Genomic DNA, 18939 nt, shown 5'->3' with positions numbered 1-18939 from the left:
CATCACACTGTTCTATACATAATTCCAATCTATTGAAAATTCAAACTGCCAGAACATGACTCAACATTTGGCACATGATTAAATAGTTTGATAAGTAGAGATTTACTAATTTAGAAAAAGGACTGAATTCCTAGTTAACTTCTTGTCTGAGAGCCTAGCAGCATATTTTGGGTCCAATCCAGTAACTCAGTTGTACGTATTCATTTTATTTGAGGCTGGATTTGGTATGTGTAGAGAGGAGGAAATATTAGAATCAAAGGAAGACGTTTTAAGATACAGGCAAACAGCAAACTTTTCAAACTTATCAGAATTAAGTTGTCAGGTTTCTAGTAAGTAAGGGCAAGTACTCCTGCTTTTGACCTTCCCCTTGACCTGTTCATCCAAATTTAAGAGAAGCCCATTTCATGGCCTTTTACGTCTTGGCTTCAATAGAAGCACAGTTTAGCAGCTTCACTACATCATCCTTTTTGAAGTGAGAATAGTGGTTTCTCTGAAGTAAAAACAGAAATTGCTGGTGAAACTCAGCAGGTCAGGCAGCATCTCTGGGCTAAAAAGCAAAGTTAACATTTTGAATTCGGTGACTCTTCATCAGGACTGTTAGCTAGGAAAAAGTGGTATTTATGCTGAAGGTGAGGGTGGGGGGGGGGGGGGGGAAGGGAAGAGGATAAGTGTAGATGGAACCCAGAGATAGTGAAAAGGGTAGGTAAACAAGGAGGTGACACTTGTTTATCTACACTTTTCATATCTCTGTCTCCCACCTCTCTTTCTCCCTGCCCCACCTTTGTCTTTCTGTCGCTGGACTCAACACATTAACTCTGCTGTCTTCCCACAGATGCTGCCTTACCTGTGTTTCACCAGCAATTTCTGTTTTTGTTTCAGTTTCAGGTCTCCAACATTCACAGTCCTTAGTTTTATTTTTGTTTCTCTGAAGTATGTCTTCAATTTACTCAGTATTTTGAATTCCTTTTGTCCTGTAGCCATGCTTTTTCTTTCTCTTGTACTCTAACTCAGACTGTTCTGTGTCACAGAAAACCCTTCATACCAGTCAGGGTGTAACAGATAGGAAATTTTCATGTTCCAGTCTGAATTGAAAATAAGATTTTGTTTTAAAGTGGAAAACAATAGCTCACAGCATCTAATTTATCCAGCATCCATTGCAGCAGATGTACATTTTCAGAATAGATTACAGTACATGAACAGTTTTGAAAGGATACAGACAAATCATCTGAGCAGGTGATATGTTGAATCTAAAGTGAGATGCCAGATGAACTAGCCTTTTTCCTTTCTACCTGTGTCTACTACTGCAGTTCGTTTAGGAATACTTTACTGTCCTTGTGTGCAACCTTTAAAGTTACTAGAATTTATCATTTTTATGACTTCAACTAAAGGGAGAGCATCAGGAGCTGGAAGTAAAGAGAAAGTAATGTGATATGAGAGTCTTCAATGACCTGGAAATCTGTGTCTTTTGTTGCATTTAAATTAAAGCTTTAAAAGTTCTAAGAGTAAACCTTCAAACTCTGGATAGTGTTCTTCTGTTGACTTCATTGTTTGCACTGTGACAGACAAATCTAGCTCAAAAGAAGATGATAGTTGAAGCAGAGTTCAGAGTATCTGTGATAGGTGTGTTTTCAAACAATGGTTCAAGTAAGTAGAAAGATTTGGGACATCAGTGCTTTGCTGCTCGTACAGGCAATTGGCACTCTGTGTTCTCGTAATGCAATAACCGTTTTGAAGTTCTTTTAATATCAGAAACATCCTATTGTGCTTCAAAGTGTAACTAAAATAAATGTCACTGAACCAACAAAGAAATTTTGACTGTTCACTTGGTCAGAGCAGTAGGCAGTTCAATAATTTAAGGAAAGTTGCAATTTCTTATTTTGCAATAGCTTGAGAGAGTTAACTGCCCTCCAAATCAAGATTGCGATCTCAGTACTGCTGACAAGTCTAGAAGTGTAGGCCATGTGCCGATATTGATGTTGGTGGGGCCAAATATGAGGAATAAAATCTGTTTACCCAGTGAGCACTTGTAATTTCACCAGTGGTGGAGCTCTGTTGAGGAGGACAGTCACCATGTCATAGGGGTGGTAGCATGCAGAGAAGTTGATTATTTCCCTATAGATATTCAGATGCAAGACCAGACTCCAGTACTGACTTAGAATTCTAATTCTAACTCTAATCAAAGGAAAAATGTCAAATTGCCTTTCAAATTTTTATTGATGCTGTGTCTTAGCTTTATTACTTCCTCAGCTGCAGCTTTGTTGCTTTTCTTGTTCTTTATCTCGACCACCACCCCCATCAACTTCACAACTTTTTTTTCCACATCCAGTGTCATGGCACTTTTTTATTCTTTATCAGGAAATCAATTATGGAATTTCTTATCTCAATCAGTCTTGCCTTCCTCCTGCAATGTACAGATTTTTAAAAAACGTTCTAACTTCCTAAGTGGCCATTGTTTTTAAGTGTTTGTACTGTAATTGGTCAAGGTTCTGTCTTTCAAATGAGACATCAAGTTGATGTACCACCTAACTGTTCTGCCTATCCCATGTGTTTCGACATCAACTGGCCTATGGAATGGAGGATTCAATAGAGCTCATTTAAGTGGTGGCTCATGAGTTGAGAGGGATTCATGTGCTGTTATTATTAGTTAAAGATGGAGGTTCTATTAAGTTTTGGTCTTTGCAAATGTTTTGGGCACATACTTTGCTGAATTGGAAGGTAATTATCTATCTTAATAGAAGATTCCTGCCAATACAACTATCCATGTACATAGCATGCCCTAACTCTTTCACTAATGTTCACTGTTTTAATTTATTTTAGTGTATGCATGAAAAAGTCAACAGGAGAACGATTTGCACTAAAGATTCTCCTTGATCGTCCAAAAGCAAGAAATGAGGTAAGAAAATTTGTTTTAAAAATATAATTAATATTACAGTGGCTCCCTGCTAGACTATTAGGAAGTTCCTTTTTATGACATGGTGAATAGATTCTCTTTCTCTTTGAGAAATTTAATTGCGGTAAGACCTCAATGTTCTTTCTGTGGTTTAAAGACCCTGCCATTCATACTGAAGAACGTCTTTACTACTTGTATGCATCGGCCCTGTTCTGATGCTGCTGGACCCACTGAATGCCACCAGCACTTGCATTTTTATTTCAAATTCCAAAACCTGAAGTTGTAACAACGAATTCTTAACAAAGTATTTAGTTTGGGGAACGAGTGGTATAAATTGATTCGTATTTGAGTTTACATGATGAGAAATCTACAGTAAAATAACTTTGATATTGTGAGAAGAAATAAAGCTATAAAATATTCTTTACATGATATTTTTATATATTTTTTGTCTTGTTTCCAGGTTCGACACCACCTGATGTGTGTAGGCCACAACAATATTGTTCAGATTATTGAGGTTTACGCTAACAGCGTTCAGTTCCCCCATGAGTCCAGTCCAAGGTATGTCTCAATAACCAATAATGAATTAGAAGGTGAAATAAACTGCCAGGTAGTTCATTATGTACGGAAGTTATAATTCAATTTAGAATTGAAGTGCACTAATTGAGAATTATAAAGCGCAATAAGCGAGAGGTTGATGTGGAAATTTGGTTCAAAACCATTTCTAGTTGACTTGATATCTTGACTGGAAGAGACCTACTTGAAAGGTAATTTAGACAGCCTCAACATAGTTCTTAGCAGTGTCTATAATTCCCAACAAATTTAGATTATCAGTTTTCTAAATTCAGATTTTTTTTCTTTGCTAAGTACAAAAATGGAAGATTGTTTAGCATCTGCAATTTCTTACACAAGGAAGTAGGAAAGAAAGTGTTCTCATTCACGTTTGTCCTCTTGTTTTGCTCCTGGTTTCTCTCTTTATTTTCTGCGTTCTCTGTCTTCTTTTTAAATATATACTTTATCGTTTAAATACTCTTGCACTAAATTCAACTATGTTTCATAATCTCCAGGCCTCGGCTGCTAATTGTGATGGAAATGATGGAAGGTGGGGAGCTATTTCACAGAATCAGCCAACACAAGCACTTTACAGAGAAAATGGCAAGCCAAGTTACTAAGCAGGTGAGAAATGCGTCATTATTATAGGTGGAGGTGAACTAAATCTATCTGGCAATAGAAAAGTCAAGTTTCCTAAAACATCTACAGACCTAGGCTCTACTTACTTGTGCCTAACTGGGGAGTGTAGAGGATCAAGCGTGCAATAGATGTATTTGTGCTGTTTCCAGAGCAGAAGAGTTTTGATTCTTAGTTCGGCTGTTTGTCAGAAAGCAAAGATGTGAGTATCAACATGGGAAGGGCACATAGGGTGGGGAGATCCAGGTTTCTTCAAGCATGCATCTTTTGTTCTTGACAGGTTTGTGCCCAAATGTGAACCTGATTTGAAGGAAGACCAGTTCAAGATGCAGGGGGAGATGATTCAATCAGGAGGGAGACTGTCTGAATCTAGGGTCTTTGTATGGTGCACTTGCACTCTGCTGACCGACAACCATGCCGCAAAGAAACTTGCCTTCTCTCCAAAACTGCTTTCCCTGCATTTTAAGCTTCTAGGTTTCTGAAGGCCTGGAAAACTCAATTAGTTTCTGTCAAGTCTGAGGCTGACAGCCTCAAAATATTTAAATAGCCAGCCACATCACCCCTTGTTTTTGCTTCCATTAAATCCAGAAGTAGGTGTCTTGGAATCTGATTTCAGATACTTGACATCTGAATGTCTCCAAAAAGTCCATTTTGGGTTTTAGCATTTATCAAGTGTTCCCTTAGATGGGGTCAATTCAAAATGTAATTCTTCAGTCACTTGAGTTTCCTGCAGTCAACTAATTCAAGGCTAGAGTTGGTAGATGACTAGGAGCATGTTAATTAGACATTTACTTGAGAGAAGTTAAAAATAAATTGTGGGTAAAAGATCAGTAATAAAGTCAACAGTCTGATAGCTAAGCAATTGGACTGGGACATCTGTCTGTCTGAGCTCGATGTATATTTTGATTTTTCTAGCCTGGTTGTCTAAATAGGCCACTCAAAACGTGGAGGTAACTTTTTTGCCATGATTTAAGTTTATTTCTCAATTTGTTTATTAAAGTGTAATTGGTGGTTGCTTGTGCAGTTGTGTTATTGCATCCAGAGAAGTGCAAGATAGTACATACAAAATAGTTCTGCTCTTGTTTGTTTTACCACAATGCAATACCTTGTATTTATCCAAATTAAACTCCATTTGCCACTCCTCAGCCCATTGACCCAATTGATCAAGATCTGTTTGTTATCTTAGGTAACCTTCTTCACTGTCCACTATACCGCCAATTTTGGTGTCGCCTGCAAACTTACCAGCCATGTCTGGCAGCATCTGTGAAGAAAACAATCAGAGTTAACGTTTCGGGTTCAGTGACCCTTCCTCAGAACTGAGAACTCCAGTTCTGAGGACGGTTCACCGGACCCGAAACGTTAACTCTGATTTTTTTTCCTGCACAGCTGCTGCCAGGCCTGCTGAGCTTCCAGCAACTTCTATTTTTGTTCCTGATTTACAGCATCCACAGTTCTTTCGGTTTTTAAGTGACGAGCCATGCCTACTATATTCTCTCCTAAATCGTTTATATAATTGACAGACAAACATGGGCCCATTATTGATCCCTGTGGATCAGAGGCCTCCAGTTCGAAAAACAACCCTCCACCACCACTGTCTGTCTCCTACTGTCAAGCCAATTTTGTATCCAATTGGCAATCTTGCCCTAAATCCCATGTGATCTAACTTTACTAATTAGTCTACCATATGGAGCCTTGTCAAGTGCTGTATTAAGGTCATGTAAACAACGTCTACTGGCAAGTGATACTGTCCAGATTTTTACATTAGGAAATACACAAGCATTTTTCTCTTTGTTGCAGCTCTTAAGTTTTTGAATTTCATCTCAATTCTAATCATCTTGACGAGACTGAGTTTTATCGATACATGTACTTGGGTACGGTGAAAAGTGTACAGTCACCATTTCCAGCGCCATCTTGCGTACAAAGATGCTTAAGTATAAAATCTTAGGTATAATATTATATGTTTCAGGGATGGTGTAGTACAGATTTAGTGTATATGTAGGGTACTATTGCATCTCTCAGACTCTCTAAGCACATCACATGCAGTAACTAACATGTAGATAGCAGCCATTTGCACAAAGTCCCATTAACATGAGTTTGGCAAAGATAGAGTTTGGAGACTTCTGGTTAGGATATACACCAAAAGCTCTCTACTCTTTCAATCATGCATTGGATTCTTTTATATTCACCTCATCAACCAACAAGTGGATGATTTGCCATTTACTCCTTACGATAATGTCTCCAATAACACAACTCCTTGTCACATACTAAAATTTTAGTTATGCTATCTTAAGAGCCAACTTTTAACTTACCTTCTGAAAATAAAAATACCTCTTAAAATACTATAGTTGAAGCATTTCCTTACTGCCCAATTTTAAGCATGCTTAACATTTTTTTTGTTAGATCTGTGTTGAATAAAAAGTTTAACCTAAATTTTGAACTGTTTTTGGGACCCTCTTTCATATTGCATTCCTCCAATTTGGAAATGTTTATACAGGTAACTGAGATAGTAAAAGGCAATTAGAGATGGGTAATAAATACTGGCCTGCCAGCCAGCAAATTTTAAAAAAAAAAAAATTCTCTGGGAGGAAAGCCGAAGAAATATTTAATAGCACACAAAAAAAATTATGAAATAGAATGTGGGATGTGTTTTGTATAAAACTATAAAGAATTTATGTCAGAAGATTATTATCTTCAGTTAAGGCCACTAGTATCTTAACCACACCAGGCTGGTATTGAGGGAATTTCTTCAATATAAGACCATAAAATATAGGCGCAGCAGAAAGCCGTTCAACCCATCAAATCTGCTTTGCCATTCAATAGATTATTAATCTGATAATTCTTCACTCTACTTTCCCACCTTTTCCTTAACCCTTGATTGCCTTACTGTTTAAAAATTGTCCACCTCAACTTTGAATATACTTAACCACCCAGCTTTAACATGCCTGTATGGTAAAGTATTTCACAGATCCACTACCCTTTTGAGAGACGAAATTCCTCCTTATCTCTGTCCTAAAAGTGCAATCCCTTAGTCTGGTTCAAGATGTTTCCACAAGGGAAAACAAACTTTCTCAATCGACTGTCATCCCCTGAGAATTTTGTATGTTTCAGTAATGTGTCTTATCTAAGTTCCAATGAGTACAGGTCCAACTTACTCAACCTATCCTCATAAAGTTGCCCCTCCAGACCCAGTATCAGCCCTGTGACTGTTCTGTGGACTGTCTCCAATGCCAGTATATCTTTCCTTGGTTGAGGCACCCAAAGACGTTCACAGTATTCCAACTGGTCTGCCTAGTGCCTTGTGTAGTCTTAGCAAAACTTTTCTACTTTTACACCCCTCCCTTCCATTTGCCTTCCCAATTACCTGCTGAACTTGGATGATAGCTTTTTGTGATTCATGTACAAGGACTTCCAAATCCCTCTGATCTGTAGCACTCTGCAGTATTTCTCAATTTAAATAATATTCAGCTCCCCTATTCTTCTTGCCACAGTGCATAACCTCTCCTCCTTTCCCCTCATTACATTCCATCTCCAAGTTTTTGCCCAATCACATAATCTGTCTATAACTCTCTGCTGACTTCGATGCTCTCTTTCAGGAGAAATGTTGCACCTATGGTCCAGCCTAGCTTTTTCACCAAGTGATAAAGGACCTGTGGTCTCTGAAGAATTCCTTTGATATCCTGTCTAATTTTTCCCTACAAATCAGATTAATGTCCCCTTCATTGTCTGTTGAGTAGTCACTCTGCTTCTGACATAAATCACGGCACTTCAAAATTAATTTGTTGTATGCTGCCCTAGTTTTACCATGATGCACGGTTTAAATTCCAATATTACTGCAATAGAAGAGTTTTGTTCCCTGTCTCAAGTGGAGTACTTGTTCTTCACAAACTGAATCAATCTGATTTATGACTAAAGTCAGTATAATTTATACAAAAAAATTGAGTAACATGGATTCCAACCTTAATGTGCAGTAGGTAGAAATGCTCTTCTTTGCTTTAATTATTTAGAGGTTTCCCTCTATTATTCAGTATGAAGTGAAAGACTTTATTGTAGTTTCACTGATATAAATTCTTGGAGCAATTTCTCCCTTGTTAATGACTTTTTTCAGTCTCATTAACAACTAATCATAACTAATTTCTTCTCTTTCTGATATTTTTAATACTAAATACTGTTATCTGCCTAATATTTTGTTGTATTTTTGAGCAGATTGCTCTGGCTATACAGCACTGTCACTCCCTGAATATTGCCCACAGAGACCTCAAACCCGAAAACCTCCTCTTCAAGGACAACTCTCTGGTGAGTACCAAAATCAAAGGCTGATGTTTAAGTTACAACTTCAGTAGACTAGGAACATAATCTTATTCAATTCTAACACTGAGCTATAATTAAAAAGTAATAAGCCTTGCATGGTGCTGAACAGAGGTTATGCTGTTTTTTAAGGACAGAGGTGATGTACCATTTCCAATTTTTAAAAAAAAAAGTGATGTCACTTTTAAGCTAGAAAGCTGTCCGTTCTTGGTCGTGAATTGTAGATTCATGTAACAGATCACTTTGCAAATGGGACCCCTTGACTGGATTTACTTGAATTTCAGGCCAATTAACAAACTAGCAATAGCTTGGAACCAGTATGGTCATAGAGAATGCAAATTGAAGCCATATCAACCAACTGTTTACTGCCTCCACATATGTTGGCACTGGAGAATGGATACGTCCAACTGGCTTTGGGTTACTTGACGAGGACTGGAAAAGATGTGAATATCAGTGTGAAAAGTACATGAGTTTAACTGTGTAAAACACTGCATTTTTCAAATTGTCTTCCATCAATGCAAGAGATGGCAAGTATAACTTTTCTTGATTGTAAGAATCATTCTCTGCAAGTACCATACTGCCTACATTTCAACTGAGCGCACAGTTTATTGCTTGTATATCTTCTATGGCTTTCCTCATGTTAAATTTTCTTATCTACATTCCATGTGATATTGTGCTCCCAATCCCAGCCTCTTTTTGTCACAAGATCCCTCATTTCATGACCATAATGCAAGTTTCACTCATCCATGATTCCTGTCTTTACATACTTGTATTGACTCCAAGTCCAGCAATATGTTTAATTTCAAATTCATATCCTTTTGTTCAAATTCTCCTATGGCTTTGCTGCTTCCTACTTCTGTAATGTTCTTCTGCCCTACAGCGCTCTGAGATCTCTTTGTTCCTTTATTTCCTTTCTCTTCAACATCTCTGATTTCTCCATGTTTCGAAATTGGTTACTGTCCCTTCTCCTAACCTCACCATAAAACCCGCGGACAAGGGAGGCGCAGTTGTAGTATGGCGCACTGACCTCTACATCGCCGAGGCCTGACGCCAACTCTCCGACACCACCTCCTACCGCCCCCTTGATCATGACCCCACCCCTGAGCACCAAACCATCATCTCCCAAACCATCCACAACCTCATCACCTCAGGTGACCTCCCACCCACGGCCTCCAACCTCATCGTTCCCCAACCTCGCACTGCCCGCTTCTATCTCCTTCCAAAAATCCACAAACCTGAATGCCCTGGTCGACCCATTGTCTCCGCCTGCTCTTGCCCCACCGAACTGATCTCCAACTATCTGGACTCCATTTTCTCCCCCTTGGTCCAGGAACTCCCTACCTATGTCCGTGACACCACCTCCTCCAGAACTTCCAATTCCCTGGTCCCCAACACCTCATCTTTACCATGGATGTCCAATCCCTCTACACCTGCATTCCCCATGCAGATGGCCTTAAGGCCCTCCGCTTCTTCCTGTCCCGCAGGCCCGACCAGTCCCCCTCCACTGACACCCTCATCCGCTTAGCCGAACTCGTCCTCACCCTCAACAACTTCTCTTTCAATTCCTCCCACTTCCTACAGACAAAGGGGGTAGCTATGGGTACCCGCATGGGCCCAAGCTACGCCTGCCTCTTTGTAGGTTACGTGGAACAATCCCTCTTCCGTATCTACACCGGCCCTAAACCCCACCTCTTCCTCCGTTACATCGATGACTGTATCGGCGCCGCCTCGTGCTCCCACGAGGAGCTCAAACAGTTCATCCACTTCACTAACACCTTCCACCCCAACCTTAAGTTTACCTGGACCATCTCTAACACCTCTCTCCCCTTCCTGGACCTCTCGGTCTCCATATCGGGCAACCAAACTAGAAACCGATACTCATTTTAAGCCCACTGACTCCCACAGCTACCTAGAATACTCCTCCTCCCACCCACCTTCCTGCAAAAATGCTATCCCCTATTCCCAATTCCTTCGCCTCCGCCACATCTGCTCCCAGGATGAGGCATTCCACTCCCGTACATCTCAGTTGTCCTCGTTTTTCAAGGACCGTAACTTCCCCCCCCCTCAGTGGTCGAGAACGCCCTCAACCGTGTCTCCCACATCTCCCGCAACTCATCCCTCATACCCCGTCCACGCAATAAGAACCAAAAAAGAATCCCCCTCGTCTTCACGTACCACCCCACCAACCTCCGGATCCAACGCATCATCCTCCGACACTTCCGCCATCTGCAATCCGACTCCACCACCAAAGACATCTTTCCCTCCCCACCCTTATCTGCTTTCCAGAGGGACCACTCTCTCCGTGACTCCCTTGTCCGCTCCACACTCCCCTCCAGCTCCACCACACCCGGCACTTTTCCCTGCAACCGCAGGAAGTGCTACCCCTGCCCCCATACCTCCTCCCTCACCCCCATCCCAGGCCCCAAGAAGACTTTCCACATCAAGCAGATGTTCACCTGCACATCTGCCAATGTGGTATACTGCATCCGCTGTACCCGTTGTGGCCTCCTCTACATTGGGGAAACCAAGCGGAGACTCGGGGACCGCTTTGCAGAACACCTACGCTCGGTTCGCAATAAACAACTGCACCTCCCAGTCGCGAACCATTTCAACTCCCCCTCCCATTCCTCAGACGACATGTCCATCCTGGGCCTCCTGCAGTGCCACAATGATGCCACCCGAAGGTTGCAGGAACAGCAACTCATATTCCGCTTGGGAACCCTGCAGCCCAATGGTATCAATGTGGATTTCACAAGTTTCAAAATCTCCCCTCCCCCTACCGCATCCCAAAACCAGTCCAGCTCGTCCCTGCCTCCCTAACCTGTTCTTCCTCCCACCTATCCCCTCCTCCCACCTCAAGCCGCACCTCCATCTCCTACCGACTAACCTCATCCCACCCCCTTGACCTGTCCGTCCTCCCTGGACTGACCAATCCCCTCCCTAACTCCCCACCTACACCCACCTTTACTGGCCCCATCCCCGCCTCTTCGACCTGTTTGTTTCCTCTCCACCTATCCTCTCCTCTATCCATCTTCTATCCGCCTTCCACTCTCTCCCTATTTATTTCAGAACCCCCTTCCCCTCCCCTTTTCTGATGAAGGGTCTAGGCCCGAAACGTCAGCCTCTCTGCTCCTATGATGCTGCTTGGCCTGCTGTGTTCATCCAGCCCTGCACCTTGTTGTCTCGGATTCACCAGCATCTGCAGTTCCTACTATCTCTGATTCAACTGTCCCTTCTGTTGTTTGGCCCTATGCTCAGGATTTTCTTTTTCAGAACCTTTTATTGCCTTTCCAACATTACTTAAAAACTCTCTTAAAACCTCTGTGACCAAACATTTGGGTAACTGGCTTGATACCTCATGTGGCTTGGTATCAAATATATTATGTTTTTCCTATAAAAGGTCTTGAGATGCTTTGTTATGTTTTTAAGGAGTGGTTGGAATACAAGTCATTGTTGGAGGATGCAGTTTATTTTTAATTAATTTGTGTGTTGTGAGCATAGCTAGCAATGCCAACGTTTTATTATTTGCCCTGAATTGCCTTTCAGGAAATGATGGTGAGCTTTCTGTCTTGTCTGTCTGGGCTGCTTGTTAATTTTAGTAAAACAAAGAAGTCCTCCTCGCATTTTCTTTCTCTGTTTTTCCTTTACTTCTTTTCTTTTTAATTGGGACGTGGAAGTCATGGTCAGATCTGGTGAATTGAGGTATGCTTGGGTTTGCAGTTGGTGAATGGGTAAGCAGAACAGGCTTGGAAGGTACATTTGACAGTTCTTCCTGAGAAGATTGATAAGATATATGTACAGCTTTAAGTTTAAGAAATCTAAATGTAACAATCAGGCACAGTAACCAAGCATCGCACACATTAAAAATAAATGTTCTCTATACCATCAGTTAGATATGAAAATGTATCCCTAGAATTGTTTGTTTTTTATAGCAAACTTTGTTTTAACCGGCACCTTATGAACAGGTACTCTTGATTAAACCAGCAAAAATTATATACCTTAAATACTGGAAGTTTAGTGTATCGTTGCGATTTCCGTGATGTCCAAGTGGTCAGTTGAGGGTGTGAGTGAGAAGGCTTTATGCTGATAAGTTTTATTGAAGGCAAAGTCACATTATTTTGATTTATGCTGTAAATAAAGTACAACAATGATGTGTATACCCTTTGCAATACATTTCTATCACTTAGTGTGTATTTTTATATTGGTTTTTTTATGTGGACCTCTTGATCCACCGGAATAGTTGATCGACCGGTGCACTCCTGGCCTGTAGGTGCTGGTTAATAAAAAGTTTGCTGTAACGTCATTTCTTAGCAGCATACTAAGCACCAGTCGGAATGTGATGCTTGGGATTTGGGGTGGGATGGGAAGTATGGAGTGGATGCCAGTATATTTCTAGCATGTGATGTAGTTTAGGACTTGAGTTAGCAGGCATCAGAATCAAGCTGTAACTTTCTCGGCAATCTGTACTGGGAGTGTATTTCGACTGAGATTAGGGTTCTTCAATCCCTTACTCACCCCTCAAAAAAAGAGACACAAGCTATCACTGGTGAAGTTATTTTTCTTTTATATCTTGGGTCTTCAATTAATTACGTTGAATTATTCTTATGCCTCAAGCACTTTGTATTGATTTTATTTTAGTTATCTGCAGCCGTTATATTCATGCTAAGGATAACAGCAGTGTCACATCAGTCTGGATTTTCTGTTCCAATGCAAAGGTTATCTCATGATAATTGTATATCAAAAACTTTGCTTACTCTTCCCTTTTTAATTATTCTCCTTATGATCTGCTTAGTGACCAGTAACCTTTTGTTAATGTGAAATCCTAATTGCTTAGAATAAAGAAATCTATCAATGCTATCTGTCTTATACTCTAACATCCAGAGTTAAGATGAAGCAAACACACTGCAAACTGCACTTTAAATGGCTGACACAGCCAAGGCACATTTACCTGCTTACCTCCCAGCTACTCAGTCACTTTGTCGAAGACTCTGTCTCAATGACTAACTGGCTCAGTGGGAAAAGGAACAACATGGTAACTCTAGGAGCCATGTTAAATTGAAGGAGTATGAGCAGTTAGGAGCTAAATAGAGAAGCAAATTTCAAAGTAGTAATCTCTCAATGGTTACCTAAACAATGAGCAAATTGCCTTGGGGTAAATAAAGATTAGAAAGCTGACTGCATAGCTCGAAGATTAGCATGGGAGAAATGGGTTTTGGATAATAGGACACTGGCATTGATACTGAGGAATGTTAAACTCCTGGACAGCACCATGTTGGAACCAGTAATCCAGTGAATTGCATAACTAGGATAGTGCAACAAATTTTTACCAGGCTGATTTCCTGGGACAGCAAGACTGATGCATGCAGAGAAACTGCATCAGCTAGAACTATATTCACTGGCGTGTAGAAGAATGAGGCGAGCTCTCAGAAATCAGATTCCAGCAGGGCTAGACAGTAGAAGCAGGAAGGATGTTACTGTTGACCGAGGAGTCCAAAACCAGTGATCATAGTTTAAGAATGTGGGGTATGCCATTTAGGACTAAGATGAGAAATCTCTTCACCCAGAGAGTGTTGAGCCAGTGGAATTCTGTGCCACATCAAGTGGTTGAGAGCAAAACTTTGAATGTTTATATGGAGTTAGATATAGTTCTTGGGGCTGAAGGGAATAAAGGGTATGGGGAGAAAGTGGGAACCAGGTTTCTGAGTTGGATGATCAGCCTTGATCATGATGGTGGCAGAGCAGAGTCAAAGGGCCAAATGGCCTATTTCTGCTCATGTTTTCTATGTGTCTAGGTTGAGCAGATTACATCTATGTCCACTTGAGCTTAGAAGAATGAGGAGTGGTCTTTATACATGTACGATCTTGAAAGGACTAAATAAGGTAGGTACCTGGAGGATGTTTCTGCTGTGGGTGTGTGATTAAAACTAGCTGCATTGTTTAAGAATAGGAGGTCTCTCTCTTTAAGAGATGAGAATTTACTTTCTGAGAGATTCATTAGAGTGTTGAATTATCTTCCCCAAGAAAATTTAAATTTATTTCAAGATGGTAGATTTTTAATGGATAAGGCTGCCCAGGGTAATGGGATGCAGACAAAAAAGTGGGGATGAGATCACAACTAGATCAATCATGATCTTGTGGAATGGTAGAGGAGAATCAACTGGCCAAAAGACCTATTTCTGTTCCTAAATCCTGTGTTCCTATCTAACCACCTGGATGCTCCCAGCTTTGTAGCTGTACTGAATAGACAAACGCTACTCGCATGGGATCCTTTTTTGTTTGACTTCCAGTTTCATGGAGCAGGCAACTTCATTAAGTTAACAACAGATCTAGGGTTTCTGGGCTTCAACACCCTCACAAAGCTGTCACTGCTGCAAGCATCCCTGAGTCTCAACCCCCCACACACTCCTCTGAGCCTCAGCTGCATGGAGCTAATGATAGCATTTTAACTGCTGTCTATTCTGTTTTGTCACATGGACTTAGTCTGTGTGCTGCAGGTCCCAGGTCCCATTTGGTTTTGTTTTTAAGAAAACTCTCTTTATGCTGTCTTCACACTTGTTCAGCCTTTCTGCTCTCTCAGCTTGCACTTGAGGGAGTTGTAGTCCTTGCCTTTTTGTCCCCGCCATCTCCTAGCAATGCATTCTGCAGCACCTACCGCAGCATGACCCAGAGCAACAGTAAACAATGTTGAATTCCATCACACTGACGAGATAGATTGACATCCGTTAATGACATTCTCTCATAACTCATCGACCAATGTTGGTGTCCTTGTCTCTTCTACGTGACAAATGGATGACAAATTCGTAAAAACATGATAAACTAGCTATGGATTTTGCTTGTGGCAAGAGTTGGCCTCAATTCAACAGCAGACTCGTACTTTTACATCTGATTGTTAATAACTGGGCATTCAGCAACTCTGTATGAGAGAGGGCTTTATCTGCTGTTTGCCACGCTTTATGTTAAAATCATGAACTTAGTTCTATCCTCTGTACAATTAATTTATCCTTTCCTCTCCTCTGCTGCATCTTTGTTTTCACCCTTCCCTGTTACAGTTCAGCCACTTTTCTTTCTCTATAGTGAGACAGAAGCACACTCACTTTCCACCTCAAAGATGTCAAGTATTTCAACTCCTTCCATGCTTTCCAGCAGCTCTAACAACATCCAGGTTAGTAGAGCTGTCACTGTTAGTTGTAAATAAAGACAACTTGTCACCACCAGTGAATTTAAACCACTTCACGCCAAATAAATCAAAAGATTTTCAGCATCAACAAAAGGCACTTTGAACATGGAATGTAAGGGGAAGTCTCCAGCCCTCTGAGAAGTCTAGATTGTAGCTACATGCAGGCGCACTCAGTGCACAGAAAGGGCAATACAGACTAGATCTCAAGACAGTCTCCAAATTATCATAATCCTTCATGGGAATTGTTATTGATCTATGTACAGCTATGAACAATCCCAATATACAATGTGCTTCCCTATAAGTGCTATACAGAATTGTAAAATCTGTATAGTGACTTTACTCTGTTTTTCCTTAAAGGTCCAGTCATTGGCCTCTATGGCACAATATAAGAAAAAAAACGTTGGTTAAATATTGATCTTGTAATTATGATTCTGCAATGATTTTGTGATCTTGCCATTGGGTTAAGAGCAATGAAGAGATTCTTCCTCTCCAACCCATCTTCCTCATTAGATAAATGGTTACTTTGACAGGGAAAGTTTGCTGGTCAACCTGAGATACAGCAGCATACAACTGGCACTATCTACACCATGCCCTTAGAAAGGTCCTGGTGGTTGTTTGCCTGGCCCCTCACTATTCAATGGTCACTGACCCTGAAGAACCGAGGGCTCTTTTTAAAACTTAAGGAAGCAATTAAAGTGGGTTGGTGAGAAGTATTTGTTTTACCTTTATAATAATTTGGTCTCTGCAGTACTTGGTCTTTAAATCTTTTATTCCATATCCAATACTCTCTTTATAGATGTATGATACATCACCTCAGGGTATTAGATATTCAAATGAAGGAACTAAGTTTTTTAAAGACATATAAACAAAAAGAAGGAATGTTAACTCGTAATTCAAAAATAAAAGTATCCATCATACTTGGCATTGCTTTTATGGAAGAAGCTTTTCCAATTTTTTTTTTATTTTAAAATTTGGTTTTGCTCAAACCCGAAAACACAATGTTGAAATTGCTGATACCATTTTAAAAATAGAGGGTTTGGTAAAACAGTGAGAAGGATTGTTATGAGACATCACAGAGAATATAGGTAGGTTCTGTGGTCACACATGGCAGTTGCACATTATTGGAATGCCAGGTAAAAGTTGATAATGCTGTTGGAAAACGTGACATTGTAGTAATTAGCATTGGATTGCTGTCACTGAGTCAGCCCAAATTTAGTTGGTAGAATGGCCATCTGCATTGAAAATCTCATTTTGGTCTTGTACAAGGGCTAACCGATTACTTTTACATTTACTGTTTTTAATATCTGACTCTCTCTCTCGCACCTTTAGGATGCACCGGTTAAACTGTGTGACTTTGGGTTTGCCAAAATCGATCACGGGGATCTGATGACTCCACAGTTCACTCCATATTATGTAGCACCTCAGGTAAGTGTGTGTGTTTCTTTGCCACTCACGTTAGTGGTGTATGTGACCATTCACCAAAGCTTCTCTCCAACCCTCCCACCGCACCTCTCTTTCCCCCCCCCCCTCCCAAATATTGGCAGTTAATTTGAAAGGTTGTTGCTGTTAATGTTAACTATTTGAATTGTGCATTTTAAATTACCTGTAGTTGATTTCCTGTGGTATCATTCACAGACTCAGTCAGATTTCATTATTTATCAAGAAGTTTCTGTGTGAAGATTAAGATTGCGTATATAAAATAGGAAACTAGCTACTGATTGTCTTATCTATGTTCTGCACCATGTTGAATGCTTGAATGAATCAATATGTATTGAACAGGAATATGAGAGATTTTGTTTTGGTTATTTGAAAAGTTTTGTCATAGAAAATTTCATTAAAAACGGAATTGTTGAAGGGATAGGATTTCAAAGGAAGTCATCGCGAGACTGGTTATATTGAATACTTTGTGGTGTGAAGGAAAAGCATAAATGTGTGCATCACTTATAGATGTTCTTTCTATTCATTCTGGTTGAGACAGAGACTAGTGAGTGATCAGCACCTGCCCCAGAAGCATGGATCCAATTGATGAACTAGTCAGCTCAATATGCTTTTGAGTTAGAGAACAGTATCTTACTCCAATGTAGTGATGACTGTTTAAAGTGCGTGAGTTCACTCATTGACCTGTGCTTCATGAATAACAGAAAATCAAGGAGGAGGATATGGTCAGTGAGGTGATGTAGAGATTCTGTAAATGATCAAGAAGCAGTCCTGAGGTAAAGACCGAATGGAGTAGATAACAGAGGGTAATTGAAAATGAAGATTTCAGAGAATAGGAGAGCAAAGTAGTGAAGAATGAAGAATTAAAATACGTAACAGCAAAATTTACATGCAAGGTTAATGCAATGTACATGAATTTTCTAGGGATTTTCTTCTAATTTTAGAGCTGGAGTGGATGAGGAAGGAAGATAGCAACTGATTCCTCAAATGCTATGTGCCTCAAGGCACTTGACCCAAGTGAGAAATTTATGCTAGTCAGAGCACCTTTTTGTTCAAAGAACATATTAAATGTTCCCATTTCCTTGATTTTTTTTTTCCAGTTCTGCGAAGCCATGTGCTAGTTACAAGATTTCTTCTACATTTATTTTTCCAGTTTATTTTTCCTCCCTCTCTGTCTCTTGCAAAATGTTGTTCAGGTTTCCTCCTCCACATTTTAAGAATTTTAAATTCATTCTTTTTTCACCATTTCCTACAATGTAGGATACTAATTTGTTTTCTATTAAATTAGAATAACTAGTATGATACACACTATGGAGTCTTGTGTTCTTCATTTAATCACTTTTTTTATTGCAGGTACTGGAAGCCCAGAGGAGACACCAGAAAGAGAAGTCTGGAATCATACCTACCTCACCCACTCCCTATACATACAACAAGGTAACAACTTTTACAACTTTGATATGGAATATAATCTAGCACTGGGTTCAGTAGTCATAAGGAAAATGTTGCATGACTGCTTAAGTGAAATGTCACTGGCAAAATGAGTACTCAACTAATGGAATGGGCTTGCTCAGTCACTGTATATTCACAAAGAATTCTTTGTCTTGGCATACTTTGACCCAGGGTAAAAAAGGTATAAACCTGGGTAGGCGATGGCCTAGTGGTATTATCACTAGATTAATAATCCAGACGGTTAGCCAATGTTCTTGGGACCCATGTTCAAATCCTGCCATGCCTGATGGTGGAATTTGAATTCAATTTTTAAAAATCTGGAATTAAGAATCTAATGATCACCTTGAACTCATTGTTGGTTGTCAGAAAAACCCATCTGGTTCACTAATGTCCTTCAGGAAATCTGCAAGCCTCACCTGTTATGGCGTACATGTGACTCCAGACCCACAGCAATGTGCCCTGTGAAATGGCCTAGCAAGCCATTCACTACCAATCA

The 18939-nt window shown here is 40.3% G+C and overlaps 1 protein-coding gene across 1 annotated transcript in view; it reads left to right on the top strand.

Moving 5' to 3' along the window:
* LOC125481018 (MAP kinase-activated protein kinase 5-like) overlaps window positions 1–18467 on the top strand; it is a 45328-nt gene extending 26861 nt beyond the window's left edge. The window contains exons 3-8 of the mRNA XM_048611739.1: window positions 2818–2893; window positions 3351–3448; window positions 3955–4063; window positions 8279–8368; window positions 16887–16982; window positions 18348–18467. Coding sequence (XP_048467696.1) covers window positions 2818–2893; window positions 3351–3448; window positions 3955–4063; window positions 8279–8368; window positions 16887–16982; window positions 18348–18467 — 589 coding nt within the window. The remainder of the gene's footprint in view (window positions 1–2817; window positions 2894–3350; window positions 3449–3954; window positions 4064–8278; window positions 8369–16886; window positions 16983–18347) is intronic.
* Window positions 18468–18939: the final 472 nt, after the last annotated feature.

Source organism: Rhincodon typus, chromosome 24 (genome assembly GCF_021869965.1).
Source record: "Rhincodon typus isolate 14 chromosome 24, sRhiTyp1.1, whole genome shotgun sequence".
In the NCBI taxonomy this organism is placed as follows: domain Eukaryota; kingdom Metazoa; phylum Chordata; class Chondrichthyes; order Orectolobiformes; family Rhincodontidae; genus Rhincodon; species Rhincodon typus.
Note: the sequence above shows the minus strand (reverse complement) of the source record. Positions and strands in the feature narration are given on the sequence as shown.